Source organism: Pelophylax lessonae, assembly GCF_965119305.1.
Source record: "Pelophylax lessonae genome assembly, chromosome: 8".
NCBI lineage: Eukaryota > Metazoa > Chordata > Amphibia > Anura > Ranidae > Pelophylax > Pelophylax lessonae.
In genome coordinates, this window is record NC_138775.1 from 63784475 (window position 1) to 63804022 (window position 19548).

General features: G+C 43.9%; 1 protein-coding gene across 1 annotated transcript in view; it reads right to left on the bottom strand.

Annotated features, from left to right (window-relative positions):
* The window catches only part of CCDC66 (coiled-coil domain containing 66), a gene marked incomplete at its 5' end in the record, with an annotated part of 189354 nt that overhangs the window by 128379 nt on the left and 41427 nt on the right, over positions 1–19548 (bottom strand). The window contains 2 exon segments of the mRNA XM_082266270.1: positions 662–684; positions 774–838. Coding sequence (XP_082122396.1) covers positions 662–684; positions 774–838 — 88 coding nt within the window.

Below are 19548 nucleotides of genomic sequence, written 5' to 3' on the forward strand. Positions count from 1 at the left end.
TGGACAGGCTGGTTGAACTGAAGGCAATCAATTGATCGACTTCAGTACAGCCAGCCTGTCTGATTTTTAGCATGCGATTACCATCAGTGGCTCATCCGCCAACATCAATCATTGTGCTCTGCCAGCTAGGAAGGCTGGCAGAACACAATAGAGATGCAGGAGGCATATCCCCCATGAACACTGTGTTGATGGGAGAATCAAGTGATTTTCTTTTCTGCAACTTGTTGCTGCATGACAGAAAATAGCACCATCTAAGTGTGTGTCTCCTAGAAGTATGGCAGAGAACACCGGTTACCAAACACTTCCAAAGTGTCAGAGGCAATTTTCCTTAGGGCAGTTTAGTTCTGCTGCAGAGCAAAAATTCCAAAGCACTGGACCAGAGATGTATTAACTTTCATGTCAACCTTTTGCAGTAATGTATGCCCATAATGACACAATACATAATATCAGACACAACAGCTATAACCATTTGTAAAAGTGAGTGTGCACTAATACCAATGTGTAATCCTGAGTTTATATTTTGCAGTCATCTGAAGACTGCTTTTAATCTTCATTCCTGATGACCTGGAGAAATACTATTCAAAACAGCCTCTGTTTTACAATTACTCAAAAATCGCTAAAACCACACGAATGAAATGCCAAGCCAAACAAATCAGCATACCTGTTTACTTTTCTCTTGAACATCTGAAAATACAAAAATGTAAATCTCTAGTCAATAAAAATGTGAAAATACTATAATTTTATCAGTTAATTTTGTTCATTGTAAACTGTACCATATGGAGCCAAGATAAGTTTAGTTCTTCCATTCAAAATCTGTGTTTCAAGCTTCAATCCATCCCTGCAAAATAAAAACAGAGGGTTCCTAATTGTAACAGGTCACATTTCAGTAAAAAGGGATTTACTCTACCAACAAAAAAAATAAATACATAATTTTAAAATTTCTCTTTTTTGCTTTTAGTCACTTCACCACCCCTCTTCTTGTCCAGTGCAACTGCTGTAACTGGGACACTTAGGTCTTGTTTGTGCGAGGGCCATGTGTACCCACATGGGAATGCGCAGGCAGTCCCATTCATGTCAATTGGGAAGCAGCAACTGAAAGGACAAAGCCGCTGCTCCTAATTTGAGATCCGTGTGAGGGCACAGCCCTGAACGCACACTGTGTGATTTAATATTGCTTTTCTGTCTGTGAACTGAAATACTGTCTATACCAAACATCACAGAATAGATGCATAGTTCATAACAGCTCAGCAAAATCCACTGCCACTATAGAGCTGACAATGATTCCATATAGTACTACTGGTTATGCCAAAGAATGTACTGTAAATAAAGCAGCAAACTACACTGCAATACAAGAATTCTGCTACCGCTTTGACAGTACAATCTCATAAACCAAATAGACAAGATTACTGAAAAAAAAAAAAAAAAAAAAAAACCATTCCAGTTGGTGCATAACTTATTTTTACCAATTTACCAATCAGTGAAAGAACACAGCTTTTAGACGGCTCCTGAATTGAGAGCACTAGAGAATCTGGAAAGGCAGGTAGAGAGATGTTCTATTTTTAGAGCAGTGATGGCGAGCCTTGGCACCCCAGATGTTTTGGAAATACATTTCCCATGATGCTCATGCACTCTGCACTGTAGTTGAGAATCATGGGAAATGTGGTTCCAAAACATCTGGGGTGCCAAGGTTCATCATCATTGGTTTAGAGTAGTTCCGCAGCAGCTGGAGGGCCGTAGTTAGAGGATCCCTGGTTTAGAGGCTCACTTTAAAGTGAACCTATGCTTTGCCTATGATGGGCAAAGCAACAGATTATTTTAATGCCCCCATTTCCAGCTACCCTGCTCCTCTACAGATACTGTAGAAGAGTGAATGTAGCCACCCATAAAAAAGGAGGTGTGTTACCGGCTGATAATCAGGTGAAAAAGGAATAAAAGCCTGAAAAGAAGAAATGTTATGCAGCCACCACAATCTAATGATTGGTACGCTACTATATATTTAATTTTTGTATTTGGGTTTAGTTCCGCTTTAAGTGTGACAAGGTGTATGCCATCTCCTGGAGCCTTCTCTCTCTCTTTTTTCCATCACTATATTTTTGGCACTCTGACATCCTAACTACAGTGGTCCTACAAGTGCACTGCCCACCCTCCCTCTCCCCTCGTCAAATCACAGAACACGTTGCATTCAGTGAACCCATTCACAAAATCCAAAACTTTCTGTGAATGGACAGCTGAGAGGAAGGCAGGCAGGCAGAGAAGAGCAGTCGCTGTGTAGGAAAGCCACATCTCTCCTCTCATAGTGCCAAAGTATAGTGAAAGCTGTACCATCAGTGCTCAGTGAACCAGTAACTTGGGAACAAAACATATTGATCCTGGGAGGTGGCACACATTACAATTAAAAGTTAAATTCCAGGTACAGGTATTAGTGTTGCACTAGTGCCAATACTAAGCATTGTTGTGCAAATGCTCCGATACCTAAAAACCTATACCTTTTCTGTGCGGTGCAATGCGATTTGAGCTCATTCAAAATGAATAGGCTCAAATCGCACTGCAAAAATCGCTTGTGATTTGAACAGGAATCCGGTGCAATTCCTGTCTGAATCGCATGTGGTTTCCTGCACTGATCCTGTGTGAACCCAGGCTTGACAGTGACTTCAGCCTGGGTTCACACAGGAGCGGTGAGAGAAACCGAATGTGATTCAGGCAGGAAACGCACTGCATTCTGGTTCAAATTACATGCGATTCTTTGCAGTGTGATGTGAGCCCATTCATACCACATGATAAATAAGTATTGGTAATTGGAATCGGTGAGTACTTGAGGAAAAGTATCAGTACTCGTTCTGAAAAAAAACTGGTATTAGTGCATCTATATAAATTTTTTTTTTTTATTGGATATAAAAAGTCTACACACACACCTTTTTATATGTCAGGTTTCTGTGATGTAAAAGACAATGAGACAAAGATACATAATTTCAGAACGTTTCCCCACCTTTAGGGCTCTTTCACACGGCCGCTCCGTGTGAGAGCTCCGCTGCGGGACTTTTTTTTTTTTTTCTTCAAGGAGCGGATGACATTTCTGTCATCCGCTCCGTGTGCCCGCATATCATCCCATCCGTTTGCGGATGATATGAGGACATAATGTAAGTCTATGGGGATTGCGGATGTCAGCGGATGACACCGCTGACATCCGATTTTCCTTCCTTTCCGTTTTTTGAACGGAACAAAAATAGGGTTCTGTTCCAAAAAACGGAACAGAACTGACAGGAAGAAAATCGGATGTCAGCGGATGGTATTCCGCTGACATCCGCAATGCCATTGACTTACATTATGTCCGCAAAAAAATAGGATGATTTGCGGACATACGGAGCGACCGTGTGAAAGGGCCCTTAATGTGACCTATAAACTGTACAACTCAGTTGAAAAACAAACTGAAATCTTTTAGGGGGGAGGGGGAGTAAAAATAAAAACTCAAAATAATGTGGTTGCATAAGTGTGCACACCCTCTTATAACTGGGGAAGTAGCTGTGTTCAGAATTAAGCAATCACATTAAAACTCATGTTAAAAATAGGAGTCACTACACACCTGCCATTATTTAAAGTGCCTCTGATTAACCCCAAATAAAGTTCAGTTGTTCTAGTAGGTCTTTCCAGACATTTTCTTAGTCGCATCCAACAGCAAAAGCCATGGTCCACAGAGAGCTTCCAAAGCATCAGAGGGGATCTCATTGTAAAAAGGTATCAATCAGGAGAAGGGTGCAAAAGAATTGCCAAGGCATTAGATATACCATGGAACACAGTGAAGACAGTCATCATCAAGTGGAGAAATATTGGCACAACAGTGACATTACCAAGAACTGGACGTCCCTCCAAAATTGATGAAAAGACGAGAAGAAAACTGGTCAGGGAGGCTGCCAAGAGGCCTACAGCAACATTAAATGAGCTGCAGGAATATATGGCAAGTACTGGCTGTGTGGTACATGTGACAACAATCTCCCGTATTCTTTATGTCTGGGCTATGGGCAGGGGCGTTGCTAGGTGGGAAAAAGACCAGGGGCTTCAGCCCGAAGATAAATTTGATAACCCCTCCCACATTTTAAAGTAAGCCCCGCCCAAGCTCCTCCCATATTTAAAAGTAAGTACCGCCCAAGCTCCACCCAATGGCCCCCTCAGTCAAGGGTTGGTATGGAGAGGAGTACAGGGGGTGAGAAACTGGGTGGTATGGAGAAGAGAGAAGTAAAGGGGGTCAGTCATGTGGTGGTATGGAGAGGAGTACAGGAGGTCAGTCATGGGGTGGTATGGAGAGGAGAGGAGTACAGGGGGTCAGACATGGGGTGGTATGGAGAGCAGAGAAGTACAGGGGGTCAGAAATGGGGTGATATGGAGAGGAGTACAGGGGGGCAGATATAGGGTGGTATGGAGAGGAGCGGAGTACAGGGGGTCAGTCATGGGGTGGTATGGAGAGGAGAGAAGTACAGGGGTTCAGTCATGGGGTGGTATGAAGAGGAATACAGGGGGTCAGACATGGGGTGGTATGAAGAGGAGTACAGGGAGTCAGACATGGGGTGGTATGGAGAGGAGTACAGGGGGTCAGACATGGGGTGGTATGGAGAGGAGTACTGCCGGCATCAGATGGAACATAAATTAATGCAGCCTAAACCCAATCCTATTAAACTCCTTTGGCGTAAATGTAAACAGCCAGGTCTTCTTGTCCAACATCAGTACCTGACCTCAAAAATGCACAAGTTCTCACAAGCTCAATACAAAATCTTGTGGAAAGCCTTCCCAGAAAAGTGGAAGCTGTTTACAGATGCAAAGGTGAGACCAACTCAATATACCACCCCATGACTGACCCCCTGTACTCCGCTCCTCTCCATATCACCCCATGTCTGACCCCCTGTACTTCTCTGCTCTCCATACCACCCCATGACTGACCTCCTGTGCTCCTCTCCTCTCCATACCACCCCATGTCTGACCCCCTGTACTCCTCTTCATACCACCCCATGACTGACTCCCTGTACTCCTCTCCATACCACCCCATGACTGACCCCCTGTACTCCTCTCCATACCACCCCATGTCTGACCCCCTGTACTCCTCTCCATACCACCCCATGTCTGACCATTGTCCCATCATTTTTTTTCCCTCCTCTTACATGTTATACGTGGGAACACTCACCTGCCCAACCCAACAGATCCAGCAAGCATTGTCCTGCTGTGATTTGCAGCACCTCCTCCACAGGCCTGTGAATGGAAAGCGAAGCATCCCGGTATATGTGGTGAACACATTTCAAAGTCTTAGAGACGTCATTCTCACCTAGACAAGAATGGCAGCCGCAAGACAGGGTGTACAAAAAAAAAAAAAATGAAAAAAAGGAGAACAAACCAGAGAAAAAAATAACGATGCCAAGTGCATTCAGAGGGTGAAAGTCTACTTTCTTGCCCATAGTTTTTAAAAGGGGATGTCCAACAATCTCATATACCATAAGTATGATCGTCAGGTGTCAGACTTTGGGCCACTAGTGATTAGTAAAGGCAAACTGCCAGAGATTTTAATGTTCAATCTCCCTTCATGTTCACTTACTCAACATCCAGTACTTGCACATACATGTTTGCATGGGAAATGTGGCTGTGCTCAATGAGCTTCGGAGTGTAGTTTAAAGTTTACCAGAGCCCTAATATGCAATAAATCTATTTTAAATTCCCTCTGATGCTGTCTAACCCAGATTGATGAAGACATCTGTAATACTTTCTTTGGGCAGCTCAACAATCTGGTGCAGGAGGGTGGGATCTGTGTGCAGCTGCAGCCAATAATTGATATCTTTTCGCAGCCAATCAATAGCTCTGCCTACAAACTGATACCACCCCTGCTCTACCAGCTCTAGAGCCCAAAGAAACCTGCAGATGCCCAATAAGAGATTTTAATGCTTTCAGAAGCAATAATAATGTTTGAAAGACATTCAGAGTATATCTTAGTGTTTAGGACTGCTTTAACCACTTAAGCCCCGGAGGATTTTCCTGCTTAACGACCAGGGGGTATTTTGCGATTCGGCACTGCGTGACTTTAACGGACAATTGCGCGGTGGTGCGACGCTGTACCTAAACGAATTTGACGTCCTTTTCCCCACAAACAGAGCTTTCTTTTGGTGGTATTTGATCACCTGTGCGATTTTTACTTTTTGCGCTATAAACAAAAAAAAGAGCATACATTTTGCAAAAACAACAATATTTTTCACATTTTTTTATATGAAATTCCCCCCAAAAAAAAAAAATGTAGAAATCAAAATTTTTTAACATTTTCAGCCAATTTGTTTTAAGCTACCTATGTTTGGTAAAAAAAATTGCAAAAAGCATATTTTGATTGGTTTGCGCAAAAGTTATCGCGTTTACAAACAAAGGGAAAGATTTTTGTCATTTTTGTTGTTTTTTTTTTTAACGTGTAATGGCGGCGATCTGCGATTTTTTTTGCGGTACTGCGACATTGCGGCGGACAGATCGGACCCTTGACTGACATTTTTGACACTTTTGGGGTTACCAGTGACATTTCTACAGTAATCAGTGCTATACATATGCACTGTTACTGTAAAAATACATTGGTAATGAAGGGGTTAACTTTATTTGGGAGGGAGGGGCTGTGTGTGTCCCTAGGGGCGTGCTTTCTACTGTGATTGGCTGTGGCTACTAGTGTAGGAACAGTGATCAACGGATCTACATAGTAGATCCGTGTGATCACTGTCTTTACACCGAGGAGAATGACAGGTGGCTTGTTTACACAAGCTGCCTGACATTCTCCCTCTCCCCCGCCGATCGCCGAGTGACCGGCGGACATCGGGTCCGCTGGTCACACGGGCGGGGGGGGGGGGGGTCCGTGACCGCGCGGGAGCGCGCCTCCGCGGGTGCACGCTCGCTCCCCAGAGCCTCACAGGCGAACGACGTAGACCTACGCCACTCTGCCTGTGAGGGGCTGACTGCGAGCAGTCGGCAAGCAGTTAAAGTAAATGTATTAAAAAAGTATAGGGTGATATATGCGCTGTCACGTGTATATCCGAGTAGGAGGATTCCTCTAATGTGTTTTTTTGCAGCTGGTGACAAATATATAACTCTGAGATTCGGATTCAATCCGATTCTACATGCAGCCAACTCTATCACTAGAGAACAATAGAAGAGATCTCAGAAGAAACTTAGACCGAGTCAACCAATCGCAGTGAGACCTCCCAAACTAAAAGAAAGGGGTCTCACCATAAATATGTACCAATGTTTAAGAATGACCAAATAAATAATCTATAAGCAGCTAAAAAGTCAACTGATTGAAGCAAACAACATATAAAATCCAACTCTTGTAGGCTGATCCGATTCCTTAAAAAAATCCTTAAAAAAAAATTCCTATATCCGCCTAGGATATATGAAGATAGGAAAATATATCCAACTTGTAAACAACTCCCAATCTATATTAAAAGACGTGTATGATGCGAATCCTAAAATTGATCCAATTCCTTAACACTAATCATAATTAAGTAATCTAAATATCTGTTCCCAGTGGAATTATGGCTTCTTTTCCTAAACAATATGAGATGAAAACAGGCTAAATAGTTGCAACAGCTTTACGATCTTTGGGTACACATGCATCATCACTGATTCATTTGTAAGAATATTGGCTATATTTGTGAATTACGAACTAGTATTGCGATCCAGTCGGCTGTTGCGACTATTTAGCCTGTTTAAATCAGACAAAGGCATAATGAGCTTGGGGGTTAAGAGCACTGGTGAGCCAGCAAAAGAAGTTGTATAGGAGGGGGATGGGGCAGCTGCATATAGACGAGTTGATCTTTCCCTATTCTTCCTGCAGGAGGGAGAGGAGGACAATCAGTTATTCAGCAGCTGCAGAAAGAATAGGGAAAGATGAATTCCTCTATATGCAGCTTCCCCATCCCTCTACTACCCAGCACACACACTTGGGCAATGGGCACTCACCTTCTTCCCGCCGAGGCTCCGCCCCCTTCTTCCCACCAAGGCTCCGCCCCTTCTTACCACCGAGGCTCCGCCCCCGCTAGTCCCCGGACTGAAGGAGCTGCCACTGCCTGCCCTTTACACAGTGCCCTTTACGCCACTGCATCCAGTGATTGGTGGGCGATCTGGGGCAGCCGCAAGGAAGGAGAGTGATTGCCGCTGTCAAGTAGCATTGATTTCGGGTGTGGGCGGGACCGGTGTGCGGGGCTCCGTCCCATTGTTCCGTGCATAGAGAAACAGAAGCTGTCTGGGGAGGAAGGTGGGCGTGGCATACCGGCCCCGCCCACACCCGACATCAATGCTGAAACTTGACAGCTGCATTCACTCTCCTTGAGGCTGCCCCGGATTGCCCACCAATCATTGGATGTGCTTTATAAATCTTACACAGCTGAGGTATGTAGCCTGAGTTCTCGGCCAAACCCAGGCTTTGGGACTCGGGGCTAATCATTTTAAAAAGGCAACAGGAGACCCGGGGCTTTTGGGGAGCACACTCGGGGCTATAGCCCAGGTCAGCCCCCCCCTGCCGACGCCACTGGCTATGGGGTAGAGTGGCAAGACGGAAGCCTTTTCTTAAGAAAAACATCCAAGCCCAGCTAAATTTTGAAATAACACATCTGAAGTCTCCCAAAAGCATGTGGGAAAATGTGTTATGGCCTGATGAAACCAAGGTTGAACTTTTTGGCCAAAATTCCAAAAAATATGTTTGGTGCAAAAACACTGCACATCACCAAACGAACACCATACCCACAGTGAAGCATGGTGGTGGCAGCATCATGCTTTGGGGCTGTTTTTCTTCAGCTGGAACCGGGGCCTTAGTCAAGGTAGAAGGAATTATGAAAGTTCCAAATAGGAGTCAATAATGGCACAAAACCTTCAGGCTTCTGCTAGAAAGATGAACATGAAGAGGAACTTCATCTTTCCGCATGGCAACGACCCAAAGCATACATCTAAATCAACAAAGGAATGGCTTCACCAGAAGAAGATTAAAGTTTTGGAATGGCCCAGCCAGAGCCCAGACCTGAATCCGATTGAAAATCTGTGGGGTGATCTGGAGAGTGCTGTGCATAGGAGATGCCCTTGCAAACTGACAGATTTGGAGTGTTTTTGCAAAGAAGATGTGCAATGCTGATCGAGTCATACCCAAAAAGACTGAGTGCTGTTATAAAATCAAAAAAGGTGCTTCAACAAAGTATTAGTTTAGTTTAAGGGTGTGTAAACTTATGTAACCATATATTTTTTTTTTTTTTTTTTACCTCCCTCCACCTAAAAGATTTCAGTTTGTTGTTCAACTGCGTTGTACAGTTTATAGGTCACATAAAGGTGGAAAAAGTTCTGAAATGATTTATCTTGGTCTCGTTTTTTTACATCACAGAAACCGGACATTTATGACAGGGGTGTGTGCAAACCTTTTATATCTTAGTATAGTTGCATTGGTCCAGCTTTGACCAATGCAAACATGTATGTTCCATACCTGTAGAACACCCTTGGAAGCCGGGAATCCCTAGTGATCACAAAAAAAAAAAAAAAAAAATAGAACCCTAATAGCGCTCATCTGCCAAAATAAAAAAAAGTTATAAGGCTTGGTCCATACTAGTGCAATTTCTGTGGCTTGAGTCGCACAGAATCACAAGACAATGGAAATCACATTGTTTCCAAGGGTAAACAGAATATGAACACCACATTCAAGTAGCATCACATAATCGCAGGCACTTTTCCACTGCAAGTACCGGCTCGGCTCTACTTGGCCCGGTTTGCTTTTCCACTGCTGGTACCGCATGGTACGGTGTTGGAACGGTACGGTACGGTATGGTTTGCTTTTCCACTAAAGTAGTACTAAAGTTAAGTGGGTGGGATAACAACGATTCTCTGACCAATCAGTGGCTAGTAGTGACTGCATGCAAAGGATTGTGGGATATGGTACCGGGTATGGTACCTCTTGGAACCACAATCGAGGTGGTACTGTTTTTGAGAGCCGTACCGTTCGGTTCCATGCAGTGGAAAAGCGCCGTTGTACCGTAACGTACCGAACCGTTCCTACACCGTACCATGCGGTACCAGCAGTGGAAAAGCGCCAAAAAAATCTGATCACAGCAGTATGAACCTAGCCTTAAAACACTTCCTTACTGCAGAGGCCAAATACACCAGAGCACTGTCAGCATACAAGATACAATGTTGCGAGAACTCTCCCACCTGCTGTATTGTAACAATTTATTTACAAACCTCCATGCTGATTAACCCCAGTCCACTATGATAAGGTTCATTGCTGATTCACATTTCTGTGATGCGGGAATGCTTCGAATATGCAGCGTGATCCCGCATCGCATTCACACTGCCATATGTGATACGCAGGGGGTGTCAATTAAAAGTTAACAACACCCCCAGTTGCAATCGCATATCGCAGTGCGATCTGCAAGTTCGCACAGAATCGGATCGCACTACTGTGAACCACTATGCGATCCGATTCTGCTGCGGATAAAAAAAAAAAAAAAGCCTCGTGTGCGAGTTTAGTGCGGATGCGGTGCGAATTCAGCCGTACAAAGTGTATGGCTGAAATTTGCACCGCACATGAGATTGCATGCAATTTAGAAGCAGTGCGCTCCGAATTACATGTGATCTCCGTGATCGCACTAATGTGAACCGGGGCTCAGTCTTCAGGCCCCTGTCACACTGATGTAATGCGCCCCCCCCCCCCCGCCCCAAATCTCAACTTCCCCTTTAAAGTGGCTGTTATACCATCCGCCGCTCACGTGACCCGTCGGCTCTCTCCTTTACCCGTCTGACAGTTGCCTGCCGCGGGCAAGCTGAGGATTCCCTGCTGACGTCAGTCTGGAGGGGAGGAGGAGGGGAGGGGAGAGGCGGCTTGTCACGTGAGCGTCGATTGACGCTCTGAAAACCTGTAAAGAACAGCTTATTTTTATAAAGCACAGACACAGGGGCACACAAGATTATTAAACAGACTGTAGACAGGATATGAAACTTTAAATTAAAACAGCAGCAGGAGGGGAGGGGGCAGGCATTGACAGAGAAGCAGACAGGCAGGGAGGGGGGGGGGGGGGGAAGAGAGCACAGAGGAGGACAGGAGAGCTGCAGATGACGGAGGCACGTAAACTGACCACGGTGTCAGGGCTCAGCAGCCATGGTATACTGTGGTCAGTTTACAGGAGGGGAGGACATAGCCAGGCAGGATCAGCCAGGTATTTTAGGTGATAGAAGGGGCCAGATTACACAGCACCAGCACTGTGCTGTAGAACATGCTTTAAGGCACAGGTGTCAAACACAAGGCCCGTAGGCCGAATTCGGCCCTCCAGGCCATTTTATGTGGCCCTCACACCTCTCCTGTAGCTGCAGGAGAGCTCCAGTCCTCCTCCAGACCTTATACTTTCTGCTTTCCAGCAATGCATCCAGCTTCTTCCCAGCAGCACCACAAGGTAAGAGAGGTGCACTGTGATGCAAGGGAGGGTGGGGGACTCAACTTCTGATGGTGGAGAGGCTCTTGACGTCTTATGTAAGGGTAGGGGATGCTCTTGACATCTAGTCTTACAGATACAACTGGCCCTTTTGAGGGCAATCATAATGCTGATGCGACCCGCGATTTAATTGAGTTTGACACCCCTGCTTTAAGGGAACAGGATAAATTTTTTAGGTTAACAAATGCTGCCGTTTGCCTTTTAAAAATAAATACACAAAATAAGTATAATGACTAAGCCCCTCCCCTTCATGACATTGTTGAAAGAAGGCGGAGCATGGGTGACCTTAAAATTATGCCCCCCCCCCCCATGAAAAAGTTCTGCGGACGCCCATGTCAGTTTGAGAACAGTTTGAATTAATTGGGAAAAGCCTAAGGTTTTCTCTGAATGGCATGAGTGAGCAACCCCGTGTTCACAATGTAGCCGCTCGGCATGGCAACCATAAGCTAGCACCAATCACTGGACCCAGCGAAACATACTACAGTGATTTCCAGCCTTCACAGGATCCCACAGGTATTGGACATGCTTATGTACATTGCTCCAAGCAGGTCCAATGCACCTATGCAAACATATTCATACCTGGAATTCAGCTTTAACCGTTTGCTACCCACCCACAGTATTATTCTGGGTTCGGGGTGTCAATGCGCACCCCTCCCGCCAACCCATGCTGTGATTGGGCACAGCACGAGTTTGGCAGCTGATTTCAGCCAATGATTTTGGCTGAAGTCAGCTGATCGACTGTGGACAATTACACACAGAGAGCTCCTGTGCACAAAGGCAGAGAGCTCCTGTGCACAAAGGCAGAGAGCTCCTGTGCACAAAGGCAGAGAGCTCCTGTGCACAAAGGCAGAGAGCTCCTGTGAACAAAGGCAGAGAGCTCCTGTGAACAAAGGCAGAGAGCTCCTGTGAACAAAGGCAGAGAGCTCCTGTGAACAAAGGCAGAGAGCTCCTGTGAACAAAGGCAGAGAGCTCCTGTGAACAAAGGCAGAGAGCTCCTGTGAACAAAGGCAGAGAGCTCCTGTGAACAAAGGCAGAGAGCTCCTGTGAACAAAAGCAGAGAGCTCCTGTGAACAAAAGCAGAGAGCTCCTGTGAACAAAAGCAGAGAGCTCCTGTGAACAAAAGCAGAGAGCTCCTGTGAACAAAAGCAGAGAGCTCCTGTGAACAAAAGCAGAGAGCTCCTGTGTACAAAAGCAGAGAGCTCCTGTGAACAAAAGCAGAGAGCTCCTGTGAACAAAAGCAGAGAGCTCCTGTGAACAAAAGCAGAGAGCTCCTGTGAACAAAAGCAGAGAGCTCCTGTGAACAAAAGCAGAGAGCTCCTGTGAACAAAAGCAGAGAGCTCTGTGTACAGGGAACAGTGATCTGTGTTTCCTCAGGGAGAAAAAAAAAAAAAAAAGGGGACAGACAGATAGTAAAGTAAAGCCCCGTACACATGATCAGATTATCGAACGATCTGTCGTCCATTTTTTGTGGCATGCTAGTCTGATGTGGAAAATGAAGAGGTTATTTTCATACGAATTTTCCCGTATGACAGAATTCTACTTCAGAAGTGATGTCATGTGTTGGATTGCTTTGTATGTGTTCTTTCGTCTCTGAGCATGCCCAGTCTTGCTCTTAAGATTGTTTTCAGTCGAAATCTGTACTAATGAGACGAAAATCGGACGTTGTGTTGACGGACGACAAAAATTATATAGCCTGCACATCAGGATTTTTTCGGCCTAAAAGTCAGAGTCGGCTGTCGAAAGCACCATACTAACAATCCGAAAATCGGCAGTTCGGTTGTCGGACGAAATTTCCCTTCAGATCTTCTTATCGTGTGTATGGGCCTTAAAAGCAGGTACATGTTACACACATCACACATTGTTAGGCACACCGTTAACCCTTTGATTGCCCCTAGATGTTAACTCTTTCGCAGCCAGTGTTATTAGTACAGTGAGTGTACAGTATTATCACTGATCACTATATTAGTGTCACTATTGAGGTCAGTATACCTCCCAGCCAGGGTCAGCTAGCGCCGGATAGGCCGCCACACTATCACAGTCACCGATCAACGTCATTACCAGTGTAGTGTCAGAGCTGTGTAAACTCCAGCACATATACCATAGTTTTTAGACACTAACTTTTGCACAAACCAATATACACTTATTGGGATTTTTGTTAATCAAAGACATGTAGCAAACTATATTTTGGCCTAAATTTATGAAGCAGTTAGTTTTTATTTTTATTGAATGTTTTATTAGTAGGAAATATTTTTTTTTTCCCCCCCAAAACATTTTGGTCTTTTTTTGTTTATATCCCAAAAATTAAACCCAGTGGTGATCAAATATCACCAAAAAAAAAGCTCTATTTGTGTGGAGAAAAAAATGATATAAATTGAATTTACGTACAGTGTTACGTAGCTGTGCAATTGCCATTGAAAGTAGCGCAGTGCTGAATAGCAACAAAATGGTCTGATCACGTAGGGGGTAAAATCTTCCAGAGGTAAAGTGGTTAAAGGGTTAATGAGTTGTAAAATCAGAAGGATTTTTATCCTAATACATTAGGAAAAGAAAGCCTTCTGTGTGTATCAGCATCCCCTAATACTTACCTGAGCCCCATCTCTGTCCAGCAATGTCTCTCCCTCCTGATTGGCTGAAACACAGCTGCGGCTGTCATTTAGCCAATCAGGAGAGAGAGAGGGTGGGGCCAAACTGCAGCTGTCTCTGAATGGACACAAGGAGCTGCAGCTTGGCTCGGGTGCCCCATAACAAGCTGTTTGCTGGGGGGGCACTCGACAGGAGGAAGAGGCCAGGTGCAGCAAAGAGGAACCCTGCAGAGGAGGATCCAGGCTGCCTTGTGCAAAAACCAACTGCACAGGAGGTGGTAAGTAGAACCTGCCCTGGGGCATGAATGTAGAGTGGGACATTAATGCCCATATAAACAATGACTAGTCCTTCCTACAATTGATACACACTTTCTTTCATAGTCTGTTCTCTTTCAGTCAATCTTTTCCTCCTTCATTATTATTCTCCTTCTTTAAATTTGGTGTTTAACAATTTTTTAGACAACTTTTATATTTTTATATATGGAAAATTTGGTATTTTATACATGCATTGTTATTAAATATACCAGTTGGCGGATGGAGATTTCCATTGCGATCCACCCTAACCAACAATTTTGTTTTACACATAAAAGTTTTTTAATAATTTTAAAATAAATCCATTTTATGTTTTTTAACATTGATTAAAATATGTCCACCTATTGGATTTTTAGTTTTTAGTCCAAATTGTGGCCATTTATGATTTATCCTCCAAAATTGCTTACTCTCACCAATAGATAATTTTTTTTCACCGTGAAGATTAGCACTTTTTAACCATATTTTTTGCCTTTTAATCAAATGATTCTCTTCTTAGCCATTAAGAAAGGTAAACATGGCCACACTGCTTGCCTTCTTACATTGCACCACTAGTCCATGCATTGTTAGGTAAAGTGCGTCTCCTTTTCTGGACACTTTAGTACCACCTATCAATTGCTTTGTTGACATCCGCTGTAATTGGCCCAACAAGAATCCGGAAAGATATCGTAACATTTCCGGGTCTTTGAAGTATTACGATCACGATAGGTCGACTCCGGAACCGGAAGTGCGTCATTGCACTTCCGGGTCTTCGGAGGAATACGCTATGATTGGCCAACTCCGCAACCGGAAGTGCGTCATTGCACTTCCGAGTCCCCGCCGAGTCCGCACCGGAAGTCTCCATTTGCCAACACTTAAATGAGAGATGTGGACAGCGCGGCTGTAGCTCCAATCCCAGAAGCCGACTTGTTAGTGGAAACGCGTCGGGGGGAGCCAGCCGTGCTGTCATAGGTCCCGGTTTGTACTGCAGACACCCGCGACCGCCCTGTATTTGCTGTTTGTTCGTCCGGAATGTGTAAGTGTACCCTCATTCGTTTTATCATTAAAGTCGAAGGTAATGCACTATAGTCCTCTTCTTTTCTCTGGGTTGCTCTGTCTTGGCATCTCCCCCTGCTTGGAAGCCTACAGATCCCTCCCCACTTCGGAAGCAGCTGATTGTTCCGGTCCATTCCGAGAGCCATCCCTGCCAGCGTGATCAGTTGGGGACTTCTAGACACAACCAAGTACATGCTCACATCTCTCCACATTGTGGTAAGAGTCCACTCCTAACACTGGGTGTCCACATGTGTATATCAGGCCACTGAGAATCACTTTGGATCATTTTTTGGGACGAGGCCCCACCCACCTCCCAACACTCCCTCACCTTCACTCCAATTTGAAAAGAAAGACTTTTTCACAGTTTTTGCACTTTTGTTTTGGACTGAATGCATATGATTTTGGTACAAATCCGGATACCATCCATGTACCTTTTGAACACTTGGTTCATTATTTGTTAGCGCACTTTGGTAATGTTTTCTATATTGCCATCCTCTCACGTTTAATTCCAATTTCAGTGCTGCTTTCACTTCACTTCTCATCACTTCAGGACTGCGCACCTATTTTCTTTCACTATTTATTCACACTTTCACAGGTAGCTGCGTCCTTTTTTAGGGAATGGACATCTTTGAATATCACAGTTCCCGTAAACTAGCAGTGGATGATGTGTTTACTAGAACCAAACCAGAATCCACTGATCTCAGGGGAATATTCATGCGACTCAAAAATGTAATGGTGGCAGAGTTACATGCCGCATGGGATATAGTCTTCCTAGAGAGATATATAGCAGAAAAAATGGTTCCCCGTAGCCTCAGGTGGAACTTAAACCCTGACCAAGGGGATACAGAACTTCTAGAATGGAGTCAGTTTTTTAATGGTGCAGGCATCAGCCTGCTAAACTTCCTTGTTGACAAAAAGAGGAGGAAGACCATTAGACTCAATAAGGAGATGTTAGAAATCAAAGAGAAACTGACTCCATTTAAAGAAGAAGAGGCCTACAAAATGTATACACAAGAGCTAAGAGAGATCCTCACCATGGAGGAAGAGGAACAGAAAATAAAAAAACGGAAAAAATATTTCCGAGATTTGGAAGACTACAACTCTACCCGTGTGTTCAAGTGGCAATTGAACACTGGGGAGGGTTCTAGTGCAACCACCAGTACTTTAGTCAATACTGAAGTTGGAAATTCAAATTCAATAGAAATGCAGGAAAACTTACAGCCTGACAACCGGAAACTCCCCCCTGTGGGAAATCCGGTACCTTCTACATCTGGAGCTTACCACTCCAAATTTAAACCCTTGAAGGAGAAATCCCTCTCCCAATCTACCAAAGGGAAAGGAAAAAGTGGAAAAGGGGTTACCCACTCTCAAACTAAAAATTTGAGATGGGAAGAGGAAGATCATAGATCTGCTTATAAACACCGTACCTCACCCTCTCCTAAAAAATCTAGAAGATTGTCTTTGGATTATGAGGGAAACTATCTTGGTCCTTCTTATCAAGACCCAAGAAAGTTAGTGTCCAATAACAGATACGAATCTTTACAAGAGGACACAGACGAGAGTGAGGATGATGATTATGAACCTCAACATAATCATTCTACCAACACCCCCATTAGCCAAAAACCGAGGGGTTTTTTAGGGAAGGGCCACAACAAAGGCAAAAGAAAAAAACAAGGGGGTGCAGGGGAGGTGACTCCAGGAAAAAGGAAAAGATGAAAGGGCAGGGCATCTTCAACCTAAGTGGAGTCACCCTGACAGATTCAGAACAACGGACCCTAGACAAAGGCCTGAAATACGCACCAAAGAAAGGCATCAACAAATTTGACACATTCATAGATGTGCACAAATATGTCAGAAAATTAAATGTGAAGAGACATTTTTTGTCAAATGCTAAGGAAAGAAATTATACCAGCTATCAAGTTTCTCCTTACAGTCACACCAATTTAAAAAATGCCTCACTCTTTAATCCCCAAGGTGTCAAAAGTAGTAACATCACGGTATTCAAAGATTTGGTTTTGAAGGACCTTGATGAAGCTAAATTCTCTCACCATATTCAGAAAGATTTGATGGAAGGAGTTAAATCACTTTGTGAGCGTAAAGATTTAATTATACGCCCAGCTGACAAGGGAGGTGGGGTTGTGCTGCTGAAAAAAGATGATTATGTGGAGGAGATGGACCGTTTATTGTCTGATGGTGAGACTTACCGGATCCTCCCAAATGATCCTACTTACCTATACAAGAGGAAGCTTGAACGCTTAATTTTGAGAGGTTATGAAGAGGGCATCCTCAATGAAAAAGAAAAAGAACATTTAGTTCCTTTAGCCCCCAGAATCCCACTTATTTATTATCTACCCAAGGTCCACAAAAGCTTAATAAAGCCCCCAGGTAGACCAATAATAAGTGGGATAGATTCAGTCACCTCACGTATAGGTAAATATGTGGATCATTTCCTCCAGCCTCTTGTGCAGCAAACCCCCGCATTCTTAAAAGACACCTCCCAGTGCATCCAGGAACTCACCAACCTGGAGACAGATGGTGAGGTATTGATGGTTACAGCGGATGTTTCATCCCTGTACACCATCATACCTCACCAAATGGGATATGAAGCTGTCAGCACCTTCCTTGACAACCATTTTGACCTTCCATTCAAACAAAAAGTGTTCATTCTGGAACTTTTACAGTTCGGAATGGAGCACAATTATTTCTATTACGGTGGGAATTTCTATTTGCAACAGACTGGAGTGGCGATGGGAGCAAAATTTGCTCCCAGCCTTGCAAATTTGTTTATGGCACTATGGGAGGACCGTAACATCTATGATAACCGTGAGCCTAACATCTTCCTATGGAGGAGATACATAGATGATGTCCTACTGCTGTGGAAGGGTGACACCCCTTCCCTCAAACTTTTTATGGAACGACTGAACTGCAACGATTGGGGCATTCGCCTCACCTACCAGTTCAGTGAGGTTTCCATCAACTTCCTAGACCTTACCATCTATAGGATAGGATGTAAGTTTGGCACTAGGACATTTTTCAAACCCACGGATAAGAACGGGTTCATCCCCCTTGATAGCTGCCACCACCCAAATTGGCTATCTTCGGTCCCCACCAGTCAGTTTAGGAGGATCCGCCGTAATTGTACGGACTCTCACGACTTCAAGGTTCAGAGCGACATATTGAAGGATAGATTCCTGGAAAAAGGTTTCAAAAAAGAAGCTTTGGAACAAAGCATCCTCCAAGTTAAAGATGTACCACAAAGAGAACTAGTGGTCCCTAAACCTAAACAAACTGGCGCCTTTTCTAAATTCGAATATGCCTTTGTTACCTCCTTCTCCACTGGATATAGATGGGTTAACAAGACTTTCCGGAAATATTGGCATATACTTAAGGGAGATAGAATCCTAGGACCAAATCTTCCCGAAAGACCCCCCATCATATATAAGAGAACCAGGAATTTGAAAGACCTGATTGCTCCTACTCCAGTTGAGAAGCCTGCCATCCCCAGAATGTTTTCTAATATGAAAGGCTTTTTTCCTTGTAAAAAATGCCGGGTATGTAAAGAGTTAAAAACACAGAGAACTAAAACCTTCAACTCTACAGTAACCAAGAAAAAGTACGATATCCAAAACTTTGTTACATGCCAAAGTAGGGGAGCTATATATCTCCTTACTTGTGGATGTGGGTTGCAGTATGTTGGAAGAACGATTAGAACCCCTAGTATAAGAATTGGGGAGCATCTTACCAACATACAAATCGGATTCCCTGGACACAGCCTTTCAGCCCATCACGACAGATGTCATAATCAAAATTATGCACAACTGAAAGCCGTCGTGATTGAAGGCTACTCCCCCCATTGGAGAGGGAGTGATATGAAAAGGACTATCTCCAGGCGCGAAACGTTTTGGATTCATGAATTAAAGTGTTACCAGCCCTGGGGCATGAATGTAGAGTGGGACATTAATGCCCATATAAACAATGACTAGTCCTTCCTACAATTGATACACACTTTCTTTCATAGTCTGTTCTCTTTCAGTCAATCTTTTCCTCCTTCATTATTATTCTCCTTCTTTAAATTTGGTGTTTAACAATTTTTTAGACAACTTTTATATTTTTATATATGGAAAATTTGGTATTTTATACATGCATTGTTATTAAAT